This window comes from Schistocerca cancellata, chromosome 3 (genome assembly GCF_023864275.1).
Source record: "Schistocerca cancellata isolate TAMUIC-IGC-003103 chromosome 3, iqSchCanc2.1, whole genome shotgun sequence".
Lineage (NCBI taxonomy): Eukaryota > Metazoa > Arthropoda > Insecta > Orthoptera > Acrididae > Schistocerca > Schistocerca cancellata.
Window position 1 is genome coordinate 631,975,080 of NC_064628.1, and position 24,238 is coordinate 631,999,317.

The following is a 24,238-nucleotide window of genomic DNA, read 5'->3' on the forward strand; positions in this document are numbered from 1 at the left end:
GCAATTCAGTTCAGAAGTCTGTGGGACAAGAGCAATAATTAATTTTAAAATCTTAAGACATAAAACAGTGTCATAATTTAGATTAACAACAATATCTACATAGAGATAGTGCAAGTTTATATAGATATGAGTAAAATTACAAAAAGGTATATTTTTGTTTTTCTTTTAGAATGAACAGTATTAACAAACTGTAAATAGTCCTCAAAGGTTTGCCACATGATGATGATGATGATGATACGCAAATTACACAATATTTCCTTGGAGCAAGTGTCGGACATCTTCAGGTTGTTGAACCTTGCTGATGGCTAGGTCGAGGAAATATTGCGGAATTTGCACAGCGTCACCTGGCGGCAAACCCCTGAAGACTGTTTACAAGGGGTTCCCTCACGGATGGGAAAGCTTGAACAGTCACAGTACAAACAAGGCTTACCCCTTCAGATTGTGGCAATTCTGATTTTAATTTAGTAATCTCCCCCCCCCCCCCCCCCCCCCCCCAAAGGGTCTCAAGGTTCTTTCGTGAGTTAGTGCATGGCGCACATGGGGCCCGAGCTATTGCAGCTCATTTTTCATTCTCTAGCTGCTTTTCCTTCTCTCTGCCCCCTCCCCCATTGCCACCTCCTTTCCCCCTCTCGGTGTTCTGCATTATGTCGATTTGGCTCTTCCCCTGGTTTCCTGTATTGGTTGCAATTTTGTTCCTTTTGCCAGTTCTTTCGCCCTTTTTGGCATTTTGGTCCCCACTTGAGCGTTGACCTCCACTTCAAAATTTCCTGTCTTTAGCGTGGGCCATATGGGGAAGAACTCCCTCCCTAGCATCTATGGTGTGGATTCCTCTCCCCTCTCCCTTTCCCACTGTAGCCCCCTTCCATCCTGCTAAGTCACCAGCACGTGTAGCCAGTCCGTGTGGTGGGGCTGTTATGTACCCATATGGCTGCACCCCCTGACAACACAGTTATCACACTACTGATACCTGAACTGTTCCCTCCCCATGTATGCCAAGGAGTGGTTGTTTGTCTTCTTGGAGCATCACAACTCCCGGCAACAGCCACCGTGCCAGATGGCCCTTGCTGTGACTGGGTGGTGCCCATGGGGAGAGCCCCTGGTGGTATCATGGCAGATGCATGGCACATGAAACATATCAAGCTACAAAAATCTGGCAGTTCTCACACAGCAGTCTCTTCGAATGGTGAAGGATCCTTAAATGCTGTCTCGTATGACCCAGCAGCCTTCCCTTCCCTGGCTACCCCATGGGAGAAGGGAGAGGCTCGCAGTCCTGGGCTGAAACCTCTTCGTCATTACCTCGTCTGTACTAGGACAGATGGGAACACATTCACCACCACAAAGCCATTGTTTTTTGTAGAAACTATTGAGGACAAGTTTGGTGAATTGGAGTCTATTAGTAAGATGCGGTCGGGCTCCCTGTTGATCAAAGCTTCTTCTGCCACCCAATCCGCAGCTCTTTGTGCCTGTGATCGTCTTGGCAACGTCCCAGTGTCTCTCACTCCTCACCAATCTCTGAATACGGTCCAGGGAGTCATTTTTCATAGGGACCTCATCCTGCAAACTGATGAGGAACTCCAGGCTAATCTAGAGTGATGTGGCGTTCGTTTTGTTCGACATGTGCAGAAGGGTCGCAAAGACAACCGCACAGGTTAGCCTCCCAGAGAAGGTCAAGGTTATGTGCTACAGATGTGACGCGAAACCGTAATTCCCTCCACCTATGCGGTGCTTGCTTTTTGGGCATATGTCTTCCCACTGTACGGCGGACCCTTTGTGTGGTGACTGTGGCCACCCCATCCGTGAGGGAACCCCTTGTGTTCCGCCACCTGTGTGTGTTAATTGTGCTGACCGCCACTCCCCTCACTCACTGGATTGCTCGGCTTACAAGAGAGAAGAGAAGATACAAGAATATAAGTGCCTGGATCGCCTGTCTTACACTGAGGCGCGCCAAAAGTATGAGATACTCCATCTGGTGTCATTATCTTCAATTTTGCATCTGTTACTTCCCTTCCTCCTCCTCATCCCTTGTCCTTAGCCCAGCCCCACCCCACTCTCCCCTCCATCTCCCTTGCCATTCCCATGTCCTCCTGTCAGGGAGTTGCCCCCCCCCCCCCCCCCACAGCATCCGAAGAAGTCCCCCCCTTCTTCGGCATATACCGGTGATCAGGCTCCCTCCCGGGAACCCTCTCCCCGGCGTCTCTTAGGCCAGAAGACTGTTACCGCTACTTGGCCACGAGGCGCACCATCTGAGGGCCCCAAGGTCGCCTGCTCTCTTTCGGTTCCCAATCTTGCAGATGCCTGTACTCCCCCTGTGTCCTGGCCCTCCTCCACCTCAGAAAGAGAAGAAGAAGAAGAAGAAGAAGAAGAAGAAGAAGAAATGTAAATCCCAAGAGAAGGTGTCTCCGGTACCCCCAGAGGTGCCAACTCCCCTCTCGCAACCTGAGTCTGACATCTTATTTATGGATATCACCCCCATCCTTGTCAGTTATAACTACTGACCAAGTGACCTGACCTCATCCTTGGCTCCTTCATGCGTACCTTGGACTCATGCCACACGATCATCCAGTGGAACTGCAATGGCTACTATCGTCACCTACTGGAATACAACATTTTGTCTCCTCTTATTCTGCATCCTCCAAGAAACAGATTTCCGTGATTACCACTCTCCCATTTTACGTGATTATTGGGCGTTCTGTCGGAGCTGTGCTGGCCCTGGGATAGCATCTGGTGGGGTCTGCACTTTGGTTCGCTCTGATGTCCTTAGTGACTGGATCCCCCTACGTACCACCTTGGAAGTGATTGTTGTTAAGAGTGCAAATGACTCCGGCAATCACCATTTGCAATGTCTACCTTCCTCCAGGTAGGCCACTTGCTTATATTGCACTATCTACCTTACTTCAGCAACTCCCGCCCCCATTTCTCCTTGGGGATTTCAGTGCCCACCATCTACTGTGGGGGAGTTTACATCAAAGGCTCGGAGTATCCTAACTGACCAACTACGATTTGTGTCTCCTCAATGATGGTTACCCTACCCACTTCAGTGCCGATCATGGCACCATCTCTGTTATCAATCTTGCGACACAGGCCCCCACATTTGACATTCTGCAGGGCCAATTGACCTTTATACATGTCTGCTGTCCACTTTGATACCTCTCTCTCGAATTCCATTCATGTAGCCATGCAAGGCATCTCTGCTGCTCTTCTTCATGCTGCTGGCATTGCTGTCCCCTTATCCACAGGGCTGTCTCATCATCGGCCGGTACCGTGGTGGACCAAGGATGTCGCAGTTGCTGTCCAGGACTGCCGACGGGTGCTGCAGCGATTTAAGCGACACCCCTCCCAGACCAACCTCCTCACTTTTAAGTGTCTTCGTTCTAAGGCTTGTTACATTATTAACTGGAATAAAAAGGAATGCTGTGAGCGCTATGTTTCCTCCCTGGGGACATATGCCTCTTCATCGCAGGTTTGGTTGAAGGTCCATAGCGTTCTGGGCTGCCAGAAACAGTCAACTGTCCAGGTCTGAACATCCAAGGAGCTCTGTGCACTGATCCATTGCGACACAGTTTGTGATGGCATCGTTGTTCGCTTCCTATCCTCCTGCCTTTCTCCAGCAGAAACATAGAGTTGAAGAGACCCCCCCGCCCTCCATTTCATCCCGCAACCTGAGTGACTGAAGGTGGGGTGGAAGTGATAATCATGGGGAATGAATTTGGATCTAAGCAATGTGTTGGCACATGAGAGCCAGTACTCAGTTTATGACTGATACTTGAGAAAAGACAAAAGAAGGCCCAAGACATACACATTAACTTAGTTGATTTAGAAAAGCATTTGGAAGGGCAGACTGGTGACAGCTTTCTGATATGCTGAGAACAGTGGCATAAAGTATAAAGACACATGACTAATGAAGAGACTGTTTAGAGAAGAGGTGCCTCTAGTAAGATGTGGAGAACATAAAGAAGAAACTACTATTGAGCAGGTTGTAAGACAGAGCTTCACACTCTCTCCTGTCTTGTTCAGTTGAACCCTACAGTGCTCCTTTCACTGAATGAGAATTGGTTCAGGCTCTTAGCTCTTCACGAAACACAGCCAACGGGCCAGACTCCATTCACAATCAGATTTTTCAACACTAGGACGTTCCCCAGAGGCAACAGCTCCTCAGGGTCTTCAATCACATCTGGCTCATGGGTGCTTTTCTGTCACAATGGCGAGACAGTATAGTTACCCCTGTCCTTAAGCCCGGGAAAATCCCAACGTCTCTCGACAGCTACCACCCCATTAGCCTTACAAATGTGCTTTGTAAACTGCTTGAAAGGATGGTCAACTCCAGATTATGTAGGGTACTCGAATTTTGGGGCCTTTTGTCACCATATGAGTGTGGCTTCTGGGCAGGGTGATCTCCAACTGACCATTTACTCTGAGTGGAATTAGCCATCCGACAGGCTTTTACTCACCGCCGGCACCTTGTCGCAGTGTTCTTTGACCTACATAAGGTGTGTGACATGGCTTGGCACCATCACATTTTAGTTACCCTCCACGACTGGGGCTTCTGTGGTCCCCTTCTGGTTTTTATCTTACCGACTCTTCCGGGTTCAAGTTGGCACTTCACTCAGCACCCCTCAGATTTAGGAGAATGGTATCCCACAGGCTTCTGTGCTAAGTGTTATGCTCTTCCTCATTGCCACAAATGGGCTTGTGACCTCTGTTGGGCATCTGGTTACCCCGGGGTTGTACGTTAACGATTTTTGCAACTGGTGCAGCTCCCGCTCGGCGTCTGCAGAGCGCCAGCTCCAAGGCGCCATCCGACGGACCTCTACTTGGGCCACCGCCCACGGCTTCCAGTTTTCCTCCTCCAGTACGCGGGTTACGCATTTTTGTCGTCAACCCACAGTACACCCTGATCCATAACTGTATTTAGGCAACTAGCTCCTTGATGTTGTAACACAGTCCCGTTTCTTGGGCCTTATTTTTGATAACAAGCTGACATGGGTGCCCCACATTTGTCACATAAAGACTACATGCATGCAGAAGCTTAATGCTCTCCGCCTCGTGGCCCACACGTCTTGGGGTGCAGATCGTTGCACTCTTCACCATCTTTACTGTGCTCTGGTTTTGTCCAGACTCTATTATGGTAGTCGGGTTTATGGCTGAGCAGCTCCTTCCACTTTGAAACTCCTTGACCCTGTCCATCATTGTGGGGTGCGTTTGGCTATTGGTGCCTTTCACATTAGTCCTGTTGACAGTCATCGCACAGAAGCAGGGATTCCCCCTCTAAACATTCAACGGAGCCAACTCCTTGTTTCTTGCGCAGTCACCGTTCGCCATCTCCCTGACCATCCTGTATACCCTGTGCTCTTCGCCAGTAAGGGATGTCTCCCTCCTAACACCCACCCATGGATGGGATTGCCAGTTGGCATGCATCTCACTATCCTCTGCCGGGATCTCCATCTGCACTCATTGGACTGTGGCCCGTGTCTTTCCTCCCATACTCCCCCTTGGATGGTGCCTAGACCACGGATTGATTACAATTGCTCTCTTCCAGGGTCCTAAGGTCTCTGTTGCTTTTGTGGTTTACCAGCGTCTTGTATGTGCCATCCTTGCAGAGTTCTAGGGTACCACCATCCTTTACACTGATGGTTCTAAGACTACTGATAAGGTGGGATACGCTTTCACATTTCCTACCATCTTCGAGCACCATTTGTTGCCAGGATCATGTAGTGTATTTACAGTAGAGCTTCTAGTCCTCCTTTTGTTTCTCAGGCCTCTCTGCATAGTGTTTTAATTTGTTCCAACTCCATGAGCAGCCTTCAGGCTATTGATCGATGCTACTCTCATCACCCCTTGGTCTCTGCCATCAATGACCTTCTCTCTGCCCTTAAGCGTGCTGTCTGTTCAGTCGTCTTTCTCTGGGTCCCAAGTCATGTGGGCATCCCAGGGAATGAATTCGCTGACCGTTTGGCTAGAGAAGCGGATACTTGACCCCCATTTCCTTTCATGATTCCAGCTGCAGATATGCAGATCTGCTCTCTTTGCCCAACAGTGGAGTGTCATCTGGAACGCTACTGCTCATAGTAATAAACTCCGCACAATCAAGAAGCCTACTGCTGTTTGGGGCACTTCTTTCCGCCCCTCTCAGAAGCAGTCCACTATTTTAAGTCGTTGACACATTGGCCATACCCGGCTCACCCTTTGTTTCCTTCTACGTAACGACCCACCCCCACAATGTGGTTGTGGTGCCAGACTGACAATATTTCGCATGTTGGCAGCGTGTCCCCTTCTTTCGGCCCTTCGTGCTATGTATAGTCTTCCTACTTCCTTAAATTTAATATTAGTGGACAATCCACGGATGGTAGACCTGGTCCTTGGTTTCCTCCCTGAAAGTGGTTTTTATTTCCAGATATAAGATTCTCCTTTCGTCTTGGAGCAGGGGCGGGTTGGTTGTGATTGGGACTCCTTTTGCAATCTTCACAGTCTGTGACCCCATGACCCCCCCCCCCCCTGTTTCCAGTTGTCAGATTAGGTCTCACATTTTATGCGTATGCTGTGTGTGTTTAATGTTCATTCTTTTATAATGTGACTCCTTGGACTGAATCCGTTCACTTTTAGCAGACTCTTTTTCTTATGTAACCCCCTTGGAATCGCAGACTGATGACCTCACCGTTTGGTCCCATACTCTCTCAGTTAATCAATTAATCATTAATTTAGTAACCAGTTCACTTCAGTCTGGTCCAACAATCTCCTCCTGTGGTGAGGAAAGTTTATCTTCATAGTGACGGCGCACTGTCGGTGCTTTGATATTCATGGTAGAATGGCATATTAGGCACAGTGCTTTCTGGTCAGGCTTTACAAATGAGAGGATTAAAAAATGGCACAACTAAAACCGAACCATTTCTGCTCATGCTGAACACTCGCAAGACAGATTAACAGTGTCTCATTTGATAAGATTTCGAATGGATACTGCAGTGCACCGAAGACGACACGAGAGCGAGTGTTGTCTGTCGTGCACATGCTACTACAGCCACTAAAAGGGAGGAAAGAGGGGAGGGAGGGGAAAAGCACTGGTGTCACTCTGCGCAGCACCGGGGAATGCAGGCACTAAGTACTCGTGTTGGCGTGTTCTGTCTAAAGATCTGTTTCCAATGCAGTCTCGTACAACTATCAGAACATTAGAAGATTGCTCCGCTCAATACTAGACTGCACGCATTTAAGATATTTGTTGCAAGTTAATGACAGGGGGCTGGTTGTTGGTTGAGTGCACCATAACCAAATGAGTGCTGACACAGGTATCTAACTTCTGGGACATGGATTGGAAAGTATCCACTAAAAATAGAATAGTGGAAACCTTAGTAAACATGACTCAGGTTATCACCTAAATAAGGTCTGTAGTGCTGCCTTACATTTGCATAAAGCCTAGCCATAGCAGACGCAGATGCCAGAGTTTTACTATTAAGTACGAACATTTAACAGTAGGATAGACTTGGAAATACTAGGTTTTTGGAGAGAGCCAGAACAAGCAGAGTATGCAGCTGGTGTGTGAATCAATATGCCTAGTTCACAATTGGAACCCATGGAAGTACAGGGGTAGCACACAAGACTCAAATGAGTCACCAGTCCTAGAGCACATTTAATAAGAACTTGATCTGCAGTTTGCTCTGCATGTGTTCCATGACACACTGAGAACTCATTGTACATTATGTTAACATGTTTTGTTTAGGTGCAATAGAAATTGTATTTTTTGTTTGTCAGAAACAGTGCATGTTTCGAGGCTCAGTGAATGATTATTGATGTCATCTGACAAGGAAGAGCTGGTTTCAGTGACTGCCCCGTCTAAACCCTTGACTCTCTTGAAATTTATCCTGGAGCTGTGCTGTACATAAATTTGTTCATAATTATTTAATCTCAATGTACCTTTCTCAGCTTAAATTTCTGAACCTTTAATGCTCTTCTGTTTCTTACTTTTTCACTCTCATTTCTTTATAAAAGCGTATTAGCTCTGCATAATAGGTAATAATCTTTGAATAATTAATGTACATGAAACCAGATATGGTTAATGGTATCACAGAGTTCATCCACCAGTGCTGCAATTTTCCCCTTTCTGCTATCAGTGTAAAGGCACTAGAGTTCAATTTCCTTGAGAAATATGGTGGCTTTCATGAATACTAATAATTGTGTTTTGATCTAGGTGGTTTTGGAGTTTTGAAACAACTCCTCCATTTATCAGCCAGAGTTCGACAACGGGAGGAAGAACAAGAGGAGGAACGTGTGAGACAGTCTCCAACACAGACACTTCTAAACTGTTTCATGTTGGGCTGGTTCATCATAGGTAATTGCATTTATTAACATAAAATTAGAAATTTCTCTTATAGCATTTCCATGAAACTTCGCTGCTATAAGTGCTTTAGGATAATGTAAAGTATTAAATTTGAGAGGCTCCTCCACCCACATCTCCATCCTTTTGAAAATACTTCAGTGCTGCAAGTCATCAACAATTTTATTATTGAAGTTTGAAAAGTTTCCATTGCAATTTCCAGTTCCTTGATTGTTGATCACATTAGCATAATGTTAATAGTTATTTATAGAGACATCACTATGTTAGAAGTGAATTCTCTTGTCAATACTTGAGTATTGTTTGTCAGTTAGGAACCCTTATTGAATTGGACCAACTGAAGAATTACAAGAAAGATTCAGGAAAGAGCTGCAAGCAATATCATGCATTTGCTGAATCAGTGAGTGCTCAGAGATGATAAATAAATTGAAATAGGAGATCTTACAGTAAAGATATCCAGCATAGAAAACCATTCTTTGGCAAATAATGCTGATGTGTTTAACAGGACAAAAATTCGTTACCAGCAATTGCAGCAAGAGCTAAAATCGTATACACCACCAACATGAGTGAAATGCGATATGCCACTTTTTCCATTTACATTGGAAACATGCAGAAGAGGAAATATGACTTCAAAAATAATACAGTACTGACCTTTTTGGTATTTTAGACCTGTTTGAAGAAGATGCTTTATCTATAGTTATAGTGGATGGTAACTGGAAAGATAATATTCAGTGCTAGGTTAGGTTGTATTACTCCTACCTCCAACAAAACACACACACACACACACACACACACACACACACACACACACACACACACACACACACACACAAACACTTTTATCTTGTTGGCACTGTAAATGAGAGAGAGTTATTTCCAGCAGCAGATATGATAGCACAGGCATCAATCAACATTTGCTGTTAGCCCACCCATATGTGATAGCTCTAACTTCTGCAAAAATATAAATAATAATTATTAAGTCTAATAGCAAGTTGAATATTATAAAAAAAATGATTGTTCAGTCTAGTCAACAGAAATGACATAAACACTAAGGTTTACGCATGTTTGTATTACTCAGGTTTTTATGGCAGTTTGCATCTGGATTAAAGATGGTGGAAAAAGTTGGCATAAAATGTAATAGTCCTACAGTTGGTTTGGAAATGAGAGATAATGGAGATTTTGCATGACATGACGACAGTGGCACCACTAATCCAGTGAGACACTGGTGCTTTCTTATTCCTAGAATGGTGAAAAAAAAACATACCATTTGCAACATTAAAGTTAAGAATAGTTGTACATAATGTGAAACTGACCACCTTGAATGAAAAGAATTACTACTCGCCATCACACCTTGCGTGAGAATTATTCATATTGACTCGTCAAGAGTATACTGGATTCGTTATCAAGTAGGTATAACAGCATAATGTGGTGACACACCCAGAAGTAAGGTGGACTTAAATTTACCAGACACGTCCTCCGTTGCTGCCAAGAAATTGTAATAGAGGTAATAATGTGTTTTCTTAGATGTAGCCTTAGTCATTGTGGCTGGGTCTGTCTTGTGCTGCTCGGCATCCACTTTGCCGTTGGGCCATCAGAGACCAGACATGGGCAAGTGCCAAGGGAGGACCTCTGACAGTCCGCTGATGAACAGCAATGTAGCTTCCCAAATAGGTTACACATGTGGCGGATCAAAATCACCGATTCTTAAATTTCTTGGAAACTGTTAGATAGTGAACTTGGTGTGTGTGTGTGTGTGTGTGTGTGTGTGTGTGTGTGTGTGTGTGTGTACACTGTCAACTCATCTGGTCCAAAATACCTTCAGTTTATTATAGAAGTAGTTGTAGGTATCTCCGTAGGGAACACGAGAGTTTTTTTTACAAACAGAGAGGGAAAAAAGAAAACTAATTAGTATAATTTGTGTGTGGTGGACATGGCAGTAAAAATGCTGGAAGTTCAGAATTAGCATTTTCTTGTATCTGCATCAGCCAACAGTTTTCATTTTATGTTTTTGTGAAAACACAATTTGACTTGTTGCATAACATCATAGCTAATAACACGAAAAAATCATTTTTTTTTTTTTTTTTTTTTTTTTTTTTTGAAGTTGGCATTTTTTTTTTCCAAAGTTGTTTCTCCATCTGCCCCCCCCCCCCCCCCTCCTCCCGAGTATATCCTAAGGTGTTAAGTTTTTTTCCACCAGGATCAATCTCCATTAGTAATTGTTCTTTTGGTAACAATACTGTACACCTACATCAGTAACATGGTAGATACTTCAAATTTCAGCTCTGACCATCTTTGTGCAGAGAAGTGCACCCTCCTTGACACACAGTATGGTGGCTTGCAGAGTATAGATGTAGATGTAGAAAGGTGTGTTGTAAGACAGTAATTGAATGTAAGACTACTTGCCAAATAATACCTTTCTGAGGTGATCATGGCAGATAGGTCATATATGTATAAAGAAGTTAAGTTTCTCTCAGTAATTTGATCAAAGTAGGATGACGAGGAATTTTACTTGTTTTCTTATGCAGTACAATGTCCGCCTCTGTAGCTAAGTGGTCAGTGTGACTAATGGCCACGTGTGTGTGTGTGTGTGTGTGTGTGTGTGGGGGGGGGGGGGGGGGGGGCAGGTTTGATTCTTAACACTGTGAGGTATTTTTACTTGGTGGGATGTCTGGAATGGGCTGCACTGAGCCTTGTGATGCCAATTAAGGAGCTGCATGACTGAGTAGTAGTGGCTCTAAGTCACAACAACTGACAGTGGCTGAGAGAGTGGTGTACTGACCACATAACCCTCCATACCGCATATAGTGATGCTGTTGGTAAGGGTGAGATAGCAGCCAGTTGGTACTGATGAGCCTGTCATGGGCCGTGGACAATTTGTTTTAAAATAATTTAAAAAATGATACTGTTTGAACTGGGCTTGGACCTGTTGGAGGCAGTGAACAGGCTTACCCCACCAGTTATTGAGGGGCTTGTGGTTTAATGTGATATATCAACCTTGTTGAGATGTGGCATATTTCACATTTATAAAACACTGCTAGAGATGAAAGAAGGGATAAGTCTTAGAAAAGTATGACTGGCCCCAAATCATTAATTACTGTCAGCCATCAGGTCACACACACTTTTATTGGAAAATGTATTGCAATACAATTAATTGCACCAAAAGGAATATTTACTCTTGAGAATTGTAAAATTGAGTGACAGAATGGCAGGCCATTATTTACCTTCAGGAGGTGAAATTCTAAGTAGTCAGGGAGGAAAGTAGGATAGGGCAGGAGAGGAGAGGCAGGTCATTCAGACACTAGAATAAGAGGAAGACACTAGAATAAGAGGAAGACAAAAAGAAGGGAAGGTGTCAGGGGAGGAGGTTACAGATATTACACTGGCAATAGCTGAGCCACCTTCAATCCAAAGATGGTGGGAGGACGGAGTAAGAAGGCAAGAGGTATTAAGTCGAAGAGAAATAAGTGAAATGCAATGTAGACTGCTAATGACGACTAGAAAATTATGTAAATTGAAGGAGAAGGGGGAGGAAGGAAAGGAAAAGGAAAGGAGTACTTGATTATCATCTGCATCAGAACTTCGTGGGGGCATCTGCAGCGACAAGTGAAAATGTGTACCAGACTGTGATTCAAACTTGGGATCTGCTGCTTACTAGGCAGTTGTGTTAACCACTGCATCACCAGGACACAGTGTTCATCGCACTTGTGTGGACTTTTTCAATGTGCCTCCCAGCCAACCCACATTTACACCTCGCACCATGTATCTGGAGTCCCTGTCCATATCCTCCATGCTTACTAATTTGAGATACGTAAATAAAAGAACTAGAAGAAATTGGAAAATGATACTGGGGAATGAAAAAGAGGTGAAAAAAAAAGATAAAATAGAAAAGGGGATTGTCCTTCTAAGGTAGCACAATTCCTCAGCTTTGTCTCCTTCTTGGCCCTGAATCTTGATGTTAAAGTTCACCATTCTCATTTCTGCTACTCCTCATTACGTTTGTCTCTCTTCAGTCTGCTCTCACTCTATATTCTGTACTCATTAGGCTGTTCATTCCATTCAGCTGGTCCTGCAATTACTGTTCACTTTTGCTGAGGATAGTAATGCAGTCATCAACTCTCTTTGATATCCTTTCAGCCTGAATCGTAATCCCACTCTTGAATCTTTCTTTTATTTTTATCATTGCTTCTTTGTTGTAGAACTTGAGCAGTAGGGGTGAAACACGGCATGCCTGTCTTACACCTTTCTTAACCCGAGCCCTTCATTCTTGGTGTTCTGTTATTATTTTCCCCTTGTGGTTCTTGTGCATATTGTACATTACCTGTCTTTTCCTGTAGCTTCTTTTGTTTTTCTCAAAATTGTGTTATCTTGCACCTTTTTACATGGTGGAATGCTTTTTATACACCACTTGATAGTTGCTAATGAATGGAGATTTTGTTGGACAGGAATAATCACAGGCAATGGTGGATGACATGAAATAGAGTATGTACTTAAGAGAGATGGAATGTTACAGTTATAATGAAAAATTGTACAGATTTCATTGTACATGGAAAAACAGTCATAAATAGTGAAATAATGGTTGTGTTAGACACAGGTCAGGCCCCTGACAAAGGTTGATATCAGACTCTCAGTAAGGAATATGCCCTCTTCAGGCACTTATGCCCATTTTGGACATGGTATTCTTGCTGGCTACCAAATTGTTGAGAAGTCCTTGGGTATATTGTCACATTCCTCTCAAGGTTGTTGTCATTGAGAACATGTCTGCCAAGAGCATACCAGGCATGTTTGATGGGCTGTAGTCTGGGGAGCAAGCACACCATTCCACACAATCACTTTCCATCCTGTCCAACACCTTAATGGTCCTGTGTGGGCAGGTCTTGTCATCCACAAAGAGAAAATCAGGACCTATGGCATCCTTAGACAGACAGACAGACAGACAGACAGATAGACACAGACACACATGATCCAGACTAACCTCCCTGCAACATTCCCGTGCTGTAATGATACCTAGAGCAAAGAAATGCAGTGGTGTTCGGCCATTATGCATAATCCCTGCCACACCATAATGCCAAGGCCATACCAGTGACATTCATGAACATTGTGTGATGTGTAGCATGTTCCCCCCTCTCTTCACACTAACTGGTGACAAGAATCACTTGCCACAGTGAAGCAGGATTTGTCAGAGAACATCACTTTGAACCCCTGTTGCTAACCACAGCCAACAAGCTGCTTACACCAATGAACTCTTTCTTGATTATAGCAAGGTTGGAGAGGGGTGCATTTAAGAGGCTGCTGAGCTTACATACCTGCCTGATGTAATTGCTGTAAAATGATTCTGGCTAGGGATGGGATGGTGAGGCATGGCAACTCAAGCACACTGAAAATTTCTCGAGCATCTAGTGCTCAAGAAGCTCAAGAGAAACAGTGCAGTGGTTCGTATCACTCTGTGATAGTTGTCTCTGACAACATTTGGTGGGCTGGTTGTTGGAAGTGAAAACTGACACTAGACAAATACAGTACAATATGTAATTTTATTGGACTAGTTTATGAGCAAAACTTATCTCCTTGCAGGAGCGCTGTTCTAAATCTTACGTTTCTTTTCAAAGAGGAAAGTAAAAAGAAATAAGAACTAGATGGAGCATTAGTGGCCATAATAACAATTTTCAACCACTCTCAATCATAGAGGACATTGTTTTTCAATGTTTTGTTGATAGCAAATTGAAAAAAAAAAAAAAAAAATGTGCTACATGATTGAAGAAAATTACCATAAAGAGAAAGAGATGCTAAAGTGCATGATTCTACATATATCTCTTTAATGATTGATATTTGAATCTCACTGAATTGTGAGGTGTATGTGGCTGTAACTGGTAATTTCATTAACAGTAACTGGTGTGTAAAAGCTGTAGCTCTCGAGACATTCCATTTTCCAGAAAAGCATGCAACACTAACAACATTAAATATTAGTGAGGCATTAGGTAGCGTGGTTTCAAAATGAAACATTGAAGACAAACTTGTAAGGATCACAAATTCCAGTGCCAATAACATGACTACAGCTGTATGGCTTATTCAGTGGTAGCATAGATATACAATAGGTGACTTATTTAACACACATCATTGATTTTTTAAAGTTTACAGAAATGGTCATTATTTTAAAATGAGTTGGAATGCTAATGGAAAAACTCCATGAGATCCAGGATCTAATGAAAAAACCTGTACATAAATTAATTCAGGAAACTAAAACAAAATGGAACAGTACATTTTATATGATACAACGCCTACTGGAGAAAAGGAAATGTGCTGCAACCTGTTTAACAAGTCATGAATGTTTTAAGTGTATGGGATCCTTTTGAATTGGCAACACATGAAATCTCAACTGAAAGCAATACCTCTTTTTTTGAAAGCTGTTCCAGTAATTGGACAGCTTATCTTATACAAGCAAAGTAAAGTGGGCTACCATGACAGCACGAGAGTTACAGCAACATGTGCACAACTCACTAATAGCTTGGTTAGGATTAATAGAAACAAAGTATATGCAGTTACCATCATGCTCAAACCAAGATTCAAAACATTGCCATTTATGAATCCCATTCATTCAATAACATGCTGTTGCAGGCCTAATTGTAAAACGCATACACATATAGAGCTCAATATCTAATTACTTGCATGCTAATGAATTTCACAAGCATGTGGACCATTTCAAACAAAATGCCAGTAGTTTCTTGTGGGCTTATTTTGATGTAGTAGTTTCCAATAAATATCTAATAGAAGACTGCTGTAATAGTGTAGACCTGGATGTCCAACAATATTTGGAAGAACTGTACCTACAACATACGGAAAACCCTGTATAGTTATGGAAGGAAAATGAGAAAAGTTACCCAGGTCTAGCTACCAGCACAAAAAAGTATCTTGCAGTACCTGTAACTTCTGTCCCCAGTGAGAGAATATTTTCCAAAACAGGACTACATACAAACAAAGAAGCAGAATAAGAAAATCGTATTTCTAAACAAAAATAGATGACAGTGCAGTAACAGGAAGTAAATAGGCCTTATGACGAATAAAAATATTATTTTTTTTGCTTTCTACCACACGTAAATGTATGTAAGCAGTTTCTGGATGCAATAGGTTATAGCATTTCTCTTTTATTTAAGTTTAAATAATTTCCAAATGCATAAGTTATTTTTTAATTTTTTTGTTTAGTGTGAGATCTGGTTGTTTGTCTATTTTATTTTTTTTAATAACAATTTTATGATTTTTGTCTTTGAGAAATCTACAACTACTACTACTACTGCTACTACTACTACTACTACTACTACTACAGTAGCAATTAATGAAGGTAATACGCTTGGTACATATGTAGACAGGACAATTTCAGGTTCTTCCTTGCAAGTACGGAAAACTTAAGATTATGACTGCTGTGGTTAAATGCTTCATTGTAAAATAGTCTTCACAAAGTCTCTCAGAGTGCAGCATAGTCAACAACTTGTCATGAGTACCCAAGAAATTCTTGAGAATTTGCCTTTGCATAGAGCATTTCTTGAGTACGATCATGGACCATCCCTAGTTCTGGCAGGGACACGTACACTGTTAGCAGTTGCAATGTCTGTTTGTCCACAATCATAAGCACTCAAATGGTGTCCTGCGGATATGTTTCCATACCACACAGAATGCCGCACTAATTGGTTCCACAACCTCCTTCCTCAAACACCGTGCTGCGTGAACTGTCGAATACATACAGTGTTCATGCGAAGGCTTCATTGCAATTAACATGTCTTGCCCTGTGCATTTCCTTTCACTGTCATTGGTCAGGCGTTCTGTGGCAGTTTTCAGCTGATCCATAGCAATTGGCAGCCATTCCTTAGCAAGTGTTAATTGTTCCTTAGCAAGTGTCAAGCAGTATAGGTATACAAATCCTATGTACTTGTCTTGATTTTCCTCAAGTCTTGCTTCCATTATCAAGTGTAATGTCAGAACCACCTATGTAGTATCTTTACCTTTCTGAAAGCCAAGCTGATTGTCATTCAACAAATTCTAAATTTTCTTTTATTCTTCTGTATATTATTCTTGTCAGCAACTTCGGTGAATGATTTGTGGAGCTGATTGTGTGGTAATTCTTGCACTTATTTGACCTTCCTGTCTTCAGGATTATGCAGATTAATTTTTTCCAAACGTTTGATGGTATTCTCTAAATCTTTCCTGAGTATACCACCTTCTCTTGTGATTTCGAACAGAGTATTCGCTATTAGTAACTGAAATTTATTGCAGAAGTCAATTAGAAAGTTGTTAAATGTTATTAAATGTTATAAACAAACATTACTTTACCTTTTTATGTATTCCAGTATGAAATTTTCACTCTGCAGCAGAATGTGCACTGATACGAATCTTCCTGGCAGATTAAAACTGTGTGCTGGACCGAGACTCGAAATTGGAACCTTTGCCTTTCCCGGGCAAATGCTCTACAATCTGAGCTACCCAAGCATGACTCATGACCTGTCCCCACAGCCTTTTTATGTGTTGTTGAACAGTCCTCTGATCATAATGCAGGAGAAATAATCAGTAATTGATCTGAAGATGAGCTTGGGCTAAGAACTGTTAATGTCGAAATAGTTGATTCTGTAAAATTGACATAGTCAGTGGCTTTATTTGTTTTGGCGCCTTTCTTGTGTGAATGGTATTTTACACGGACTTTGGAACTATTCTGCTGAAAATACACAGTGGAAATTTTGGCAATGATTTATGAAATACTAAAACAAATGGCCAGCCGGGGTGGCCGAGCGGTTCTAGGCTCTACAGTCTGGAACCGTGCAGGTTCGAATTCTGCCTCGGGCATGAATGTGTGTGATGTCCTTAGGTTAGTTAGGTTTAAGTAGTTCTAAGTTGTAGGGGACTGATGACCTCAGAAGTTAAGTCCCATAGTGCTCAGAGCCATTTGAATCAACTAAAACAGATAATTAAATTTGCTTGGTTGTGTAACTATCCTCCTCCTGTGGCCTTCACGGAATAGATTAAGGTAAGAGTCTGTAACTATTTGCAAATAAGACACTCAGACACAATATGAATGTAGATGTTGATAATAAATAAAAGCGTTTTCATTGGGTTTATTTTTTAATTTGAAGTTAAACAAATTTACATTCACGGATAAGACATGATGTAAGCTTCAACTAGATTTCTCCAGTAATGAGTGTTGGTGGTTGCAGGTTTTTTAAGAGCATGCTTTTGATGTTCTGGTTGTAGACATTATCTTTAGTATAGGATCCTGCTCTTTTATAATTCATGTTGCATATTAATATTACTTATGTGTGATAAATTTTGTGTATCCAGACAATAATCAAAATGTTTTTCAGGATCGATGTGGGTGTATAAGGAGTATGAGCCAAATTATGAACCAAAAATGGGAAAATACTGCAACCGTACGCTGTACCTGTTCGCTTTCTGGCTCATCACATCAGTGTATATTGTTCTTGCCATCATAATAATTTGTTTGTGCAGCATTAGCGTTGCATCAGTTGCCTTTCAAAGGGAGATGTAATGCTTGTGGTGTATATTGGATCTGCAATATGGTAAGCTGGCCATTGCAGCATTACCAGAAGTATTTCCTGAAAAGCTTTTCAATCATTACTGTACAAAATCTTTAACTGCCATTAAGCCTTGACATTTTGAAATCTGTGATATGTCTTACTGTATTAGCATTTAGCACTTGTGCTCTTTAACATAAAATCTACACATTGAAGATCTGAAGAAGCACTACTTATGGACTTGATCATTTCAGTGTAATTTTCGAGCCAACATTTCCACTTCATAAACTGTTACTGCTATACATTTGCTTGTTTGGATCTTGTACTTATGGGAATTGTGGTTCAGAATTTATGCAATTTTCTGGCTGTGAACAAGAATCTATATTTGCTGGAAGTAAGATGGTGAAGTCTTCTAAACTGTGAATCATAGAAATAGTACCACAGATAAAAGCAGAATATTTCTGCTATGGAAAGCTGATGAACTTAAAGGATCTGTATTGTTTTGAACTTGAAGCAAAGCAGCATTTGTATTTGCTACCAATAACATGTTGCTGCTTGTGCTATAGATTTTATTCTGACCATGCCGTGTTGAACAGTGGTTTATATGAATCAGGGCTAAACAAACACACACACACACACACACACACACACACACACACACACACACACACGCACGCACACACACACACACTTCCATACAGTGTGTGGAGGCAAGTAAATTTTATAAAAAATAGAGAGCTACTAAATGAATACTGACTGACTGTGTACTGCCAATATTTCCGTGTATTTGCCTAAAAGCTTGTAGCTGAAAGGCACTTAAATTGATCTTATGAATAAGAATGTATAGATAGCATGAATGATAAGTTTTAAGTAAAGGTGACATGAATTTGCCTCCAGGCAGCCTTAATGGGTAACATGTCCTCAATATTACCTATGTTCTATCTTTTACAGTGAATCTTGGCAATAAAGTTATATTTTGCTGTGTGTTGTTTTTGTTTCTACCATATAAAGCACTAACTAAAATTGGGTATTAGGCAACACTCCATTAAATTCTACCTGTAATTTGTCAGATACCTGTTTATTTTATTTATTATTATACCCATTTTGATATGCTTGACTTTCAAAGATATTGTAGTGCTATTTTCAAACAGCGATGGTGTTTAACGAACACAAAATGTAAAAAACTTGTAATCTTTTCTACAGATGTAAAATTGGCTGCATATTGTTTTTATATGTTTACATTGTTCTGTACTGAAAAATGATGCAATTACTAAAATGTTATATTTCGTTGTATGTTATTGAGCTGGTCTGACCCATATCTTTACAATATGATCTGAAGAAATATTGAAACCACTAATTGTAAAATTAATAAAACATTTTTAAATTGTTCTGTCATACCTGTGAAAAATAGGAAATGAAAGTTTGTAATGAAATTTGTTCTGTATCAGTAATGATAAAGATGACAACTAAAGATAGCCTCAACAATTAGAAGAAAAGTATCTGATATAAAGAAAGTTTGAAAGTAGAGATGAAAATCATTTTTTAAGGAAACTAAAATATAAAAATTGTTTGTCTTAATTTGAGACAACTATATGGCCTGAATGGCTCAGATGTTGCATCAGATGAAAAAAAAAAAAAAAAATACTTGGTTATTAGTAAAGGGGACATCCATATGTGTGTTACAATTGGCCACCTCCTAAGGTACCCCCCCCCCCCCCCCCCCCCCCCCTGCTCCCTGTGTGGGTCATTTTCAGATGGGGAACCTGCCCCTCCCCCCTCTCCCCCATTTTTATTACATATTAGTACTCTGCACCAAAAAACACATATGGTTCACTCAAATCATTGTTTCCTATTAAGGTAAAATCTTTTTGTTCCAACAGTTGACATTGATGGTCAGACATTATTTGAGTGTTGCAAATGTTATTGTCAGTACAAATATAGGTAGACATTGACATTTCTGGCAAAAAAACATCTTCGCACCACTCCTCTCTGGAGCTTGTTATGGCACAGCTGACATATTTGTTATATTTGTTCGAGAGAAGATCAAAATAATTTTAATTTATGACAAGGCTGCAAGAAATTTGGACACTGCTTTTTCTCCATATGGGGATTGTTTTGCTGAGAGGCCATGGTCCTGTTAACTACTCATCGTGTTGTATAACAGTTTACTACTGAAGGTAGTGTGATGTAGAGCAACTGCAATGGGGGAACATCAATAATGAAATTTCAGTACTAGCTATGGTGGCTCATGATTCACACACAAGTATCTGAGGCACATTGTAGCAGTGTGGTTGCCCACACAAATGTGTGGGCAATCCTACAGCCTCTCCCCATGCATCAAGAACATCGTGGGAATGATTATCAGAATCGGATGTGCTTTTTATTTGTTGAGCATTCGTGCAGCTACAAAGAAACCTACAGTTCTTTTGTCAGGTAATGTTTTCTGACAAGTCAACGTGTAGGAATCATGGTGAAGTTAATTGTCATAATATGCATTATTGTAATGTGAAATACCAACACTGGATATGTGATGATGTGGGTCAGCATCCTTGGTCTGTTAACTTTTGGTGCAGTATCACAGGCAACAAAGTAATCAGCCTCTTTGTTGCAAAAAGCACATTGAATGGGGAATCATATTGTAAGTTATTGCAAAATGAGCTACCAATTCTGTTGGAAGACACACCCCTCGTAGTGAGAGAGACAGTGTGGTTGCAGCATGATGGTTTTCTTGCACATTGCTGCTAAAGAGCAAAGAAGCATTGAATCATGATTACAGTGGTCATTGGATTGATAGAGGTCATCCAGTAACGTGGCCTGTCGGGTCACCTGACCTTATGTTGCCGGATTTTTTTTCCTTGTGAGAGAAAGTATGTAGAAGTACCTACTACATGACAGAATGTATCACAAATGCTTGCTCAAACATTCCACCAGAAATGCTTTTAAATTGTGTATGTGCATTCCACATACTAATTAATAAATCTATGAAAATAGATCAACAATTTGAGCATTTATTGTTAATTACAGTAATGGTCAGAGGCAAGGATCTCAAGCTCCCTCATGGTGAGAGGCAATGGGACTTAGTCATCAAGTATCCCTATGGGAACAGAAAAGTATTACATTCACATTGTTGTTCCTAAACCACGCTAAACATAAAGCCCCCAAGAATGACCTTGCACATGAATTAATTGAGGTTGTAGTTGTAATTCTTCTGGTTTTCTTACAATTTCACTGTTCTTATTCTGATTTGTATTACACTTTTCCACACAGAGATTATTCAGATGGTCATGTGGAACATGCGCACAATTGGTTCATTTAATGTTCTTTCATTTAATAACATTGTTTGTTGTCAAGTCATTTCCCATGAAAGTTCAGACTTCTGGTTCATATTGGTTATTGACATTTACTTTGTACAGTTCTTGCACCTGAATTCTTTGACCATTAATAGATATCACTCAATGTTGTCTAACTATCCAGTTAGTAATACATTCCACTGACAGATTGCTAGGGAGGGGGGGGGGGGGGGAGGGGGAGGGGAGAAGTACCTACAAGGAAAAAAACCCTGAAAAGACATACATTCATCGCTGTATGTGCTCTGTTTCATTAAGTTCTCAAAAATTATATTATGTTAAGAGCAATATTATTATGACGTTTAAAATGAATATACAGGGCTATTACAAATGATTGAAGAGATTTCATAAATTCACTGTAGCTCTATTCATTGGCATATGGTCACGACACACTACAGATACGTAGAAAAACTCATAAAGTTTTGTTCGGCTGAAGCCGCACTTCAGGTTTCTGCCGTCAGAGCGCTCGAGAGCGCAGTGAGACAAAATGGCGTCAGGAGCCGAGAAAGCGTATGTCGTGCTTGAAATGCACTCACATCAGTCAGTCATAACAGTGCAACGACACTTCAGGACGAAGTTCAACAAAGATCCACCAAGTGCTAACTCCATTCGGCGATGGTATGCACAGTTTAAAGCTTCTGGATGCCTCTGTAAGGGGAAATCAACGGGTCGGCCTGCAGTGAGCGAAGAAACGGTTGAACGCGTGCGGGCAAGTTTCACACGTAGCCCGCGGAAAATTGGCTCATGCCACAACTGGAGACCGACAGCGCTGACTTCATCTTTCAACAGGATGGTGCTCCACCGGACTTCCATCATGATGTTCGGCATTTCTTAAACAGGAGATTGGAAAACCGATGGATCGGTCGTGGTGGAGATCATGATCAGCAATTCATGTCATGGCCTCCACGCTCTCCCGACTTAACCTCATGCGATTTCTCTCTATGGGGTTATGTGAAAGATTCAGTGTTTAAACCTCCTCTACCAAGAAACGTGCCAGAACTGCGAGCTCGCATCAACGATGCTTTCGAACTCATTGATGGGGACATGCTGCGCCGAGTGTGGGAGGAACTTGATTATCGGCTTGATGTCTGCCGTATCACTAAAGGGGCACATATCGAACATTTGTGAATGCCTAAAAAAACGTTTTGAGTTTTTGTATGTGTGTGCAAAGCATTTTGAAAATATCTCAAATAATAAAGTTATTGTAGAGCTGTGAAATCGCTTCAATCATTTGTAATAACCCTGTACATATATACACATATAAATAAACTATCTCATTTGCATAGGAGTATGTTAATGTCCTTGGTTTGAAAAATATTTACAAAGTTTCTCAGTAGATATTGAGTCCAATTATACAATGCAAAGTTGTTTCTTTGTGTCAATCTTCTCTGTTTTTGGAGTCTTCTCCAACGAGGTTGGAGATATGGCACTGGATCATAGGTTCTCTGTCGAGATGTTGCGTAACACCTGGCTGGAACCGAAGGTCGAATTACGGATCCTCTGCGATCTCCGGCACACGTCTTCATGAAATTGTTGAAACATAGCATGAGACAAAGGTTAATATAGACGTTACATGCTACAGAGGAAACATGAAGATTATCTACTTATTATTGTTCACTCAGGACCAGTACTGCAGAATATTTGTCTTGGCATTAATTTCACACATCTTTTATTTTGCTTTGACACACTGTCATATGCGCTGCATACAATTCAGTATTTGTAAACACACACACTGTTTTGGTAAAGTTTGTCGTTTGACAGTTCACAGCTAGTGCGGACTCACTGATACACTGTGATTCAAATATATTCGGTATTGCAATCGTGTACTGTCGCCACTGTGCTGCTGGCAGTTACAAAAGTATGCAAATTGTTGGCTGTGAATATTCTTCAAGCAGTCCCAAACGCATTCCTTTACGTATGTCACCACTGTCTCAAAGTATTCACTGTTATTGTGCAGAGGTTAAATACAGCTGACTTTCATGTCACAACTTGGTTTTATGAATAAACAGGCTTATAGTGTCATTTTGACATATTTGAATTCTTGAAATAACATTCAATATTTGCTGTTTCCTACTAAGAAGTGTTTTTTATTTGCTTATACATTCATTACTTCAAAGTTTAGTGACACTAACATACTTCACTGAAAGTTCATGTTACTACACAAACTGTATATAAAATTTTACCTGCACAGTATTTTATTTGTGTTACAAGAGACTAACACATTATCCACATGGTATGCATAGGTCTGCACCTTACCCTAAGTATTCATGCTCTATTCATATATTCATACACCTTTGCCAAATGTTAGCCCACAAGACTTGTTTTCTGGCTACAGATTGGCCTAACTTTACAATAATTGGCACAGTTTTTACTCTCACACCTCCATGGGGCTCACAACTCATTGACAAGTTCATGCTTGGCCATCATGTGGTCCCAGTGTTTGCAGCATCTCTTTCTTTTCCGTGCTGCATGTCTGTCGTCCTGCTATTCTTTTTCCCCTCTATTGGGAACATGTTTAGAACACATCCTCAAAAATATTCCAAAGTTTCAAGAGCTTGATATTGGAACAGTCGCTCACCTACCCCCTGCCCCCATCTTCTGCCCTGTTGCATTTGAGCTTTCTCTTTCATTATTGTTCCTCATCCTTGTGTGCTCCTGAAGACCGGCCGACGTGGTTGACGTGTATCAGGTGACTGGGTAATGTGTAATTCCCAGCTCCAGGTTGACAGGTAGAGTTCGCACGTACCATCTGGTAAGCTGCTACAGTCCCAAATTGCCACTTGTTCACTTGGAGGTGTTTGGGAGGTGTGACTTGTGTTAACAATCACCTAAGGTGGGTGAGCCCCCATCTGAGGGAGGGGGCCAGTTGGAAGGAGCCCACCATCAAAGATGCTGGCAATCATTGGGGATTTGTTTTTAAATGAGCCAGTCCTCTTCATCTCAGTTCCTCGTAGTAGTATCATGTACTGAAGGTCAGTCCTTTGCTACAGTTAATCCGTTTATTATTCAGAAAGGTGTTGATGCAGTTGCAGGCCCTGTGAAATCATGCTCTCATTTATGTA

The 24,238-nt window shown here is 41.5% G+C and overlaps 1 protein-coding gene across 1 annotated transcript in view; it reads left to right on the forward strand.

Annotated features, from left to right (window-relative positions):
- Positions 1–18,811, forward strand: part of LOC126175563 (transmembrane protein 272-like) — a 52,395-nt gene extending 33,584 nt beyond the window's left edge. The window contains exons 5-6 of the mRNA XM_049922417.1: positions 8,177–8,317; positions 17,659–18,811. Of these exons, the coding sequence (XP_049778374.1) occupies positions 8,177–8,317; positions 17,659–17,843 (326 nt within the window). The 3' untranslated portion in view covers positions 17,844–18,811. The remainder of the gene's footprint in view (positions 1–8,176; positions 8,318–17,658) is intronic.
- The last annotated feature ends 5,427 nt before the right edge of the window (positions 18,812–24,238 follow it).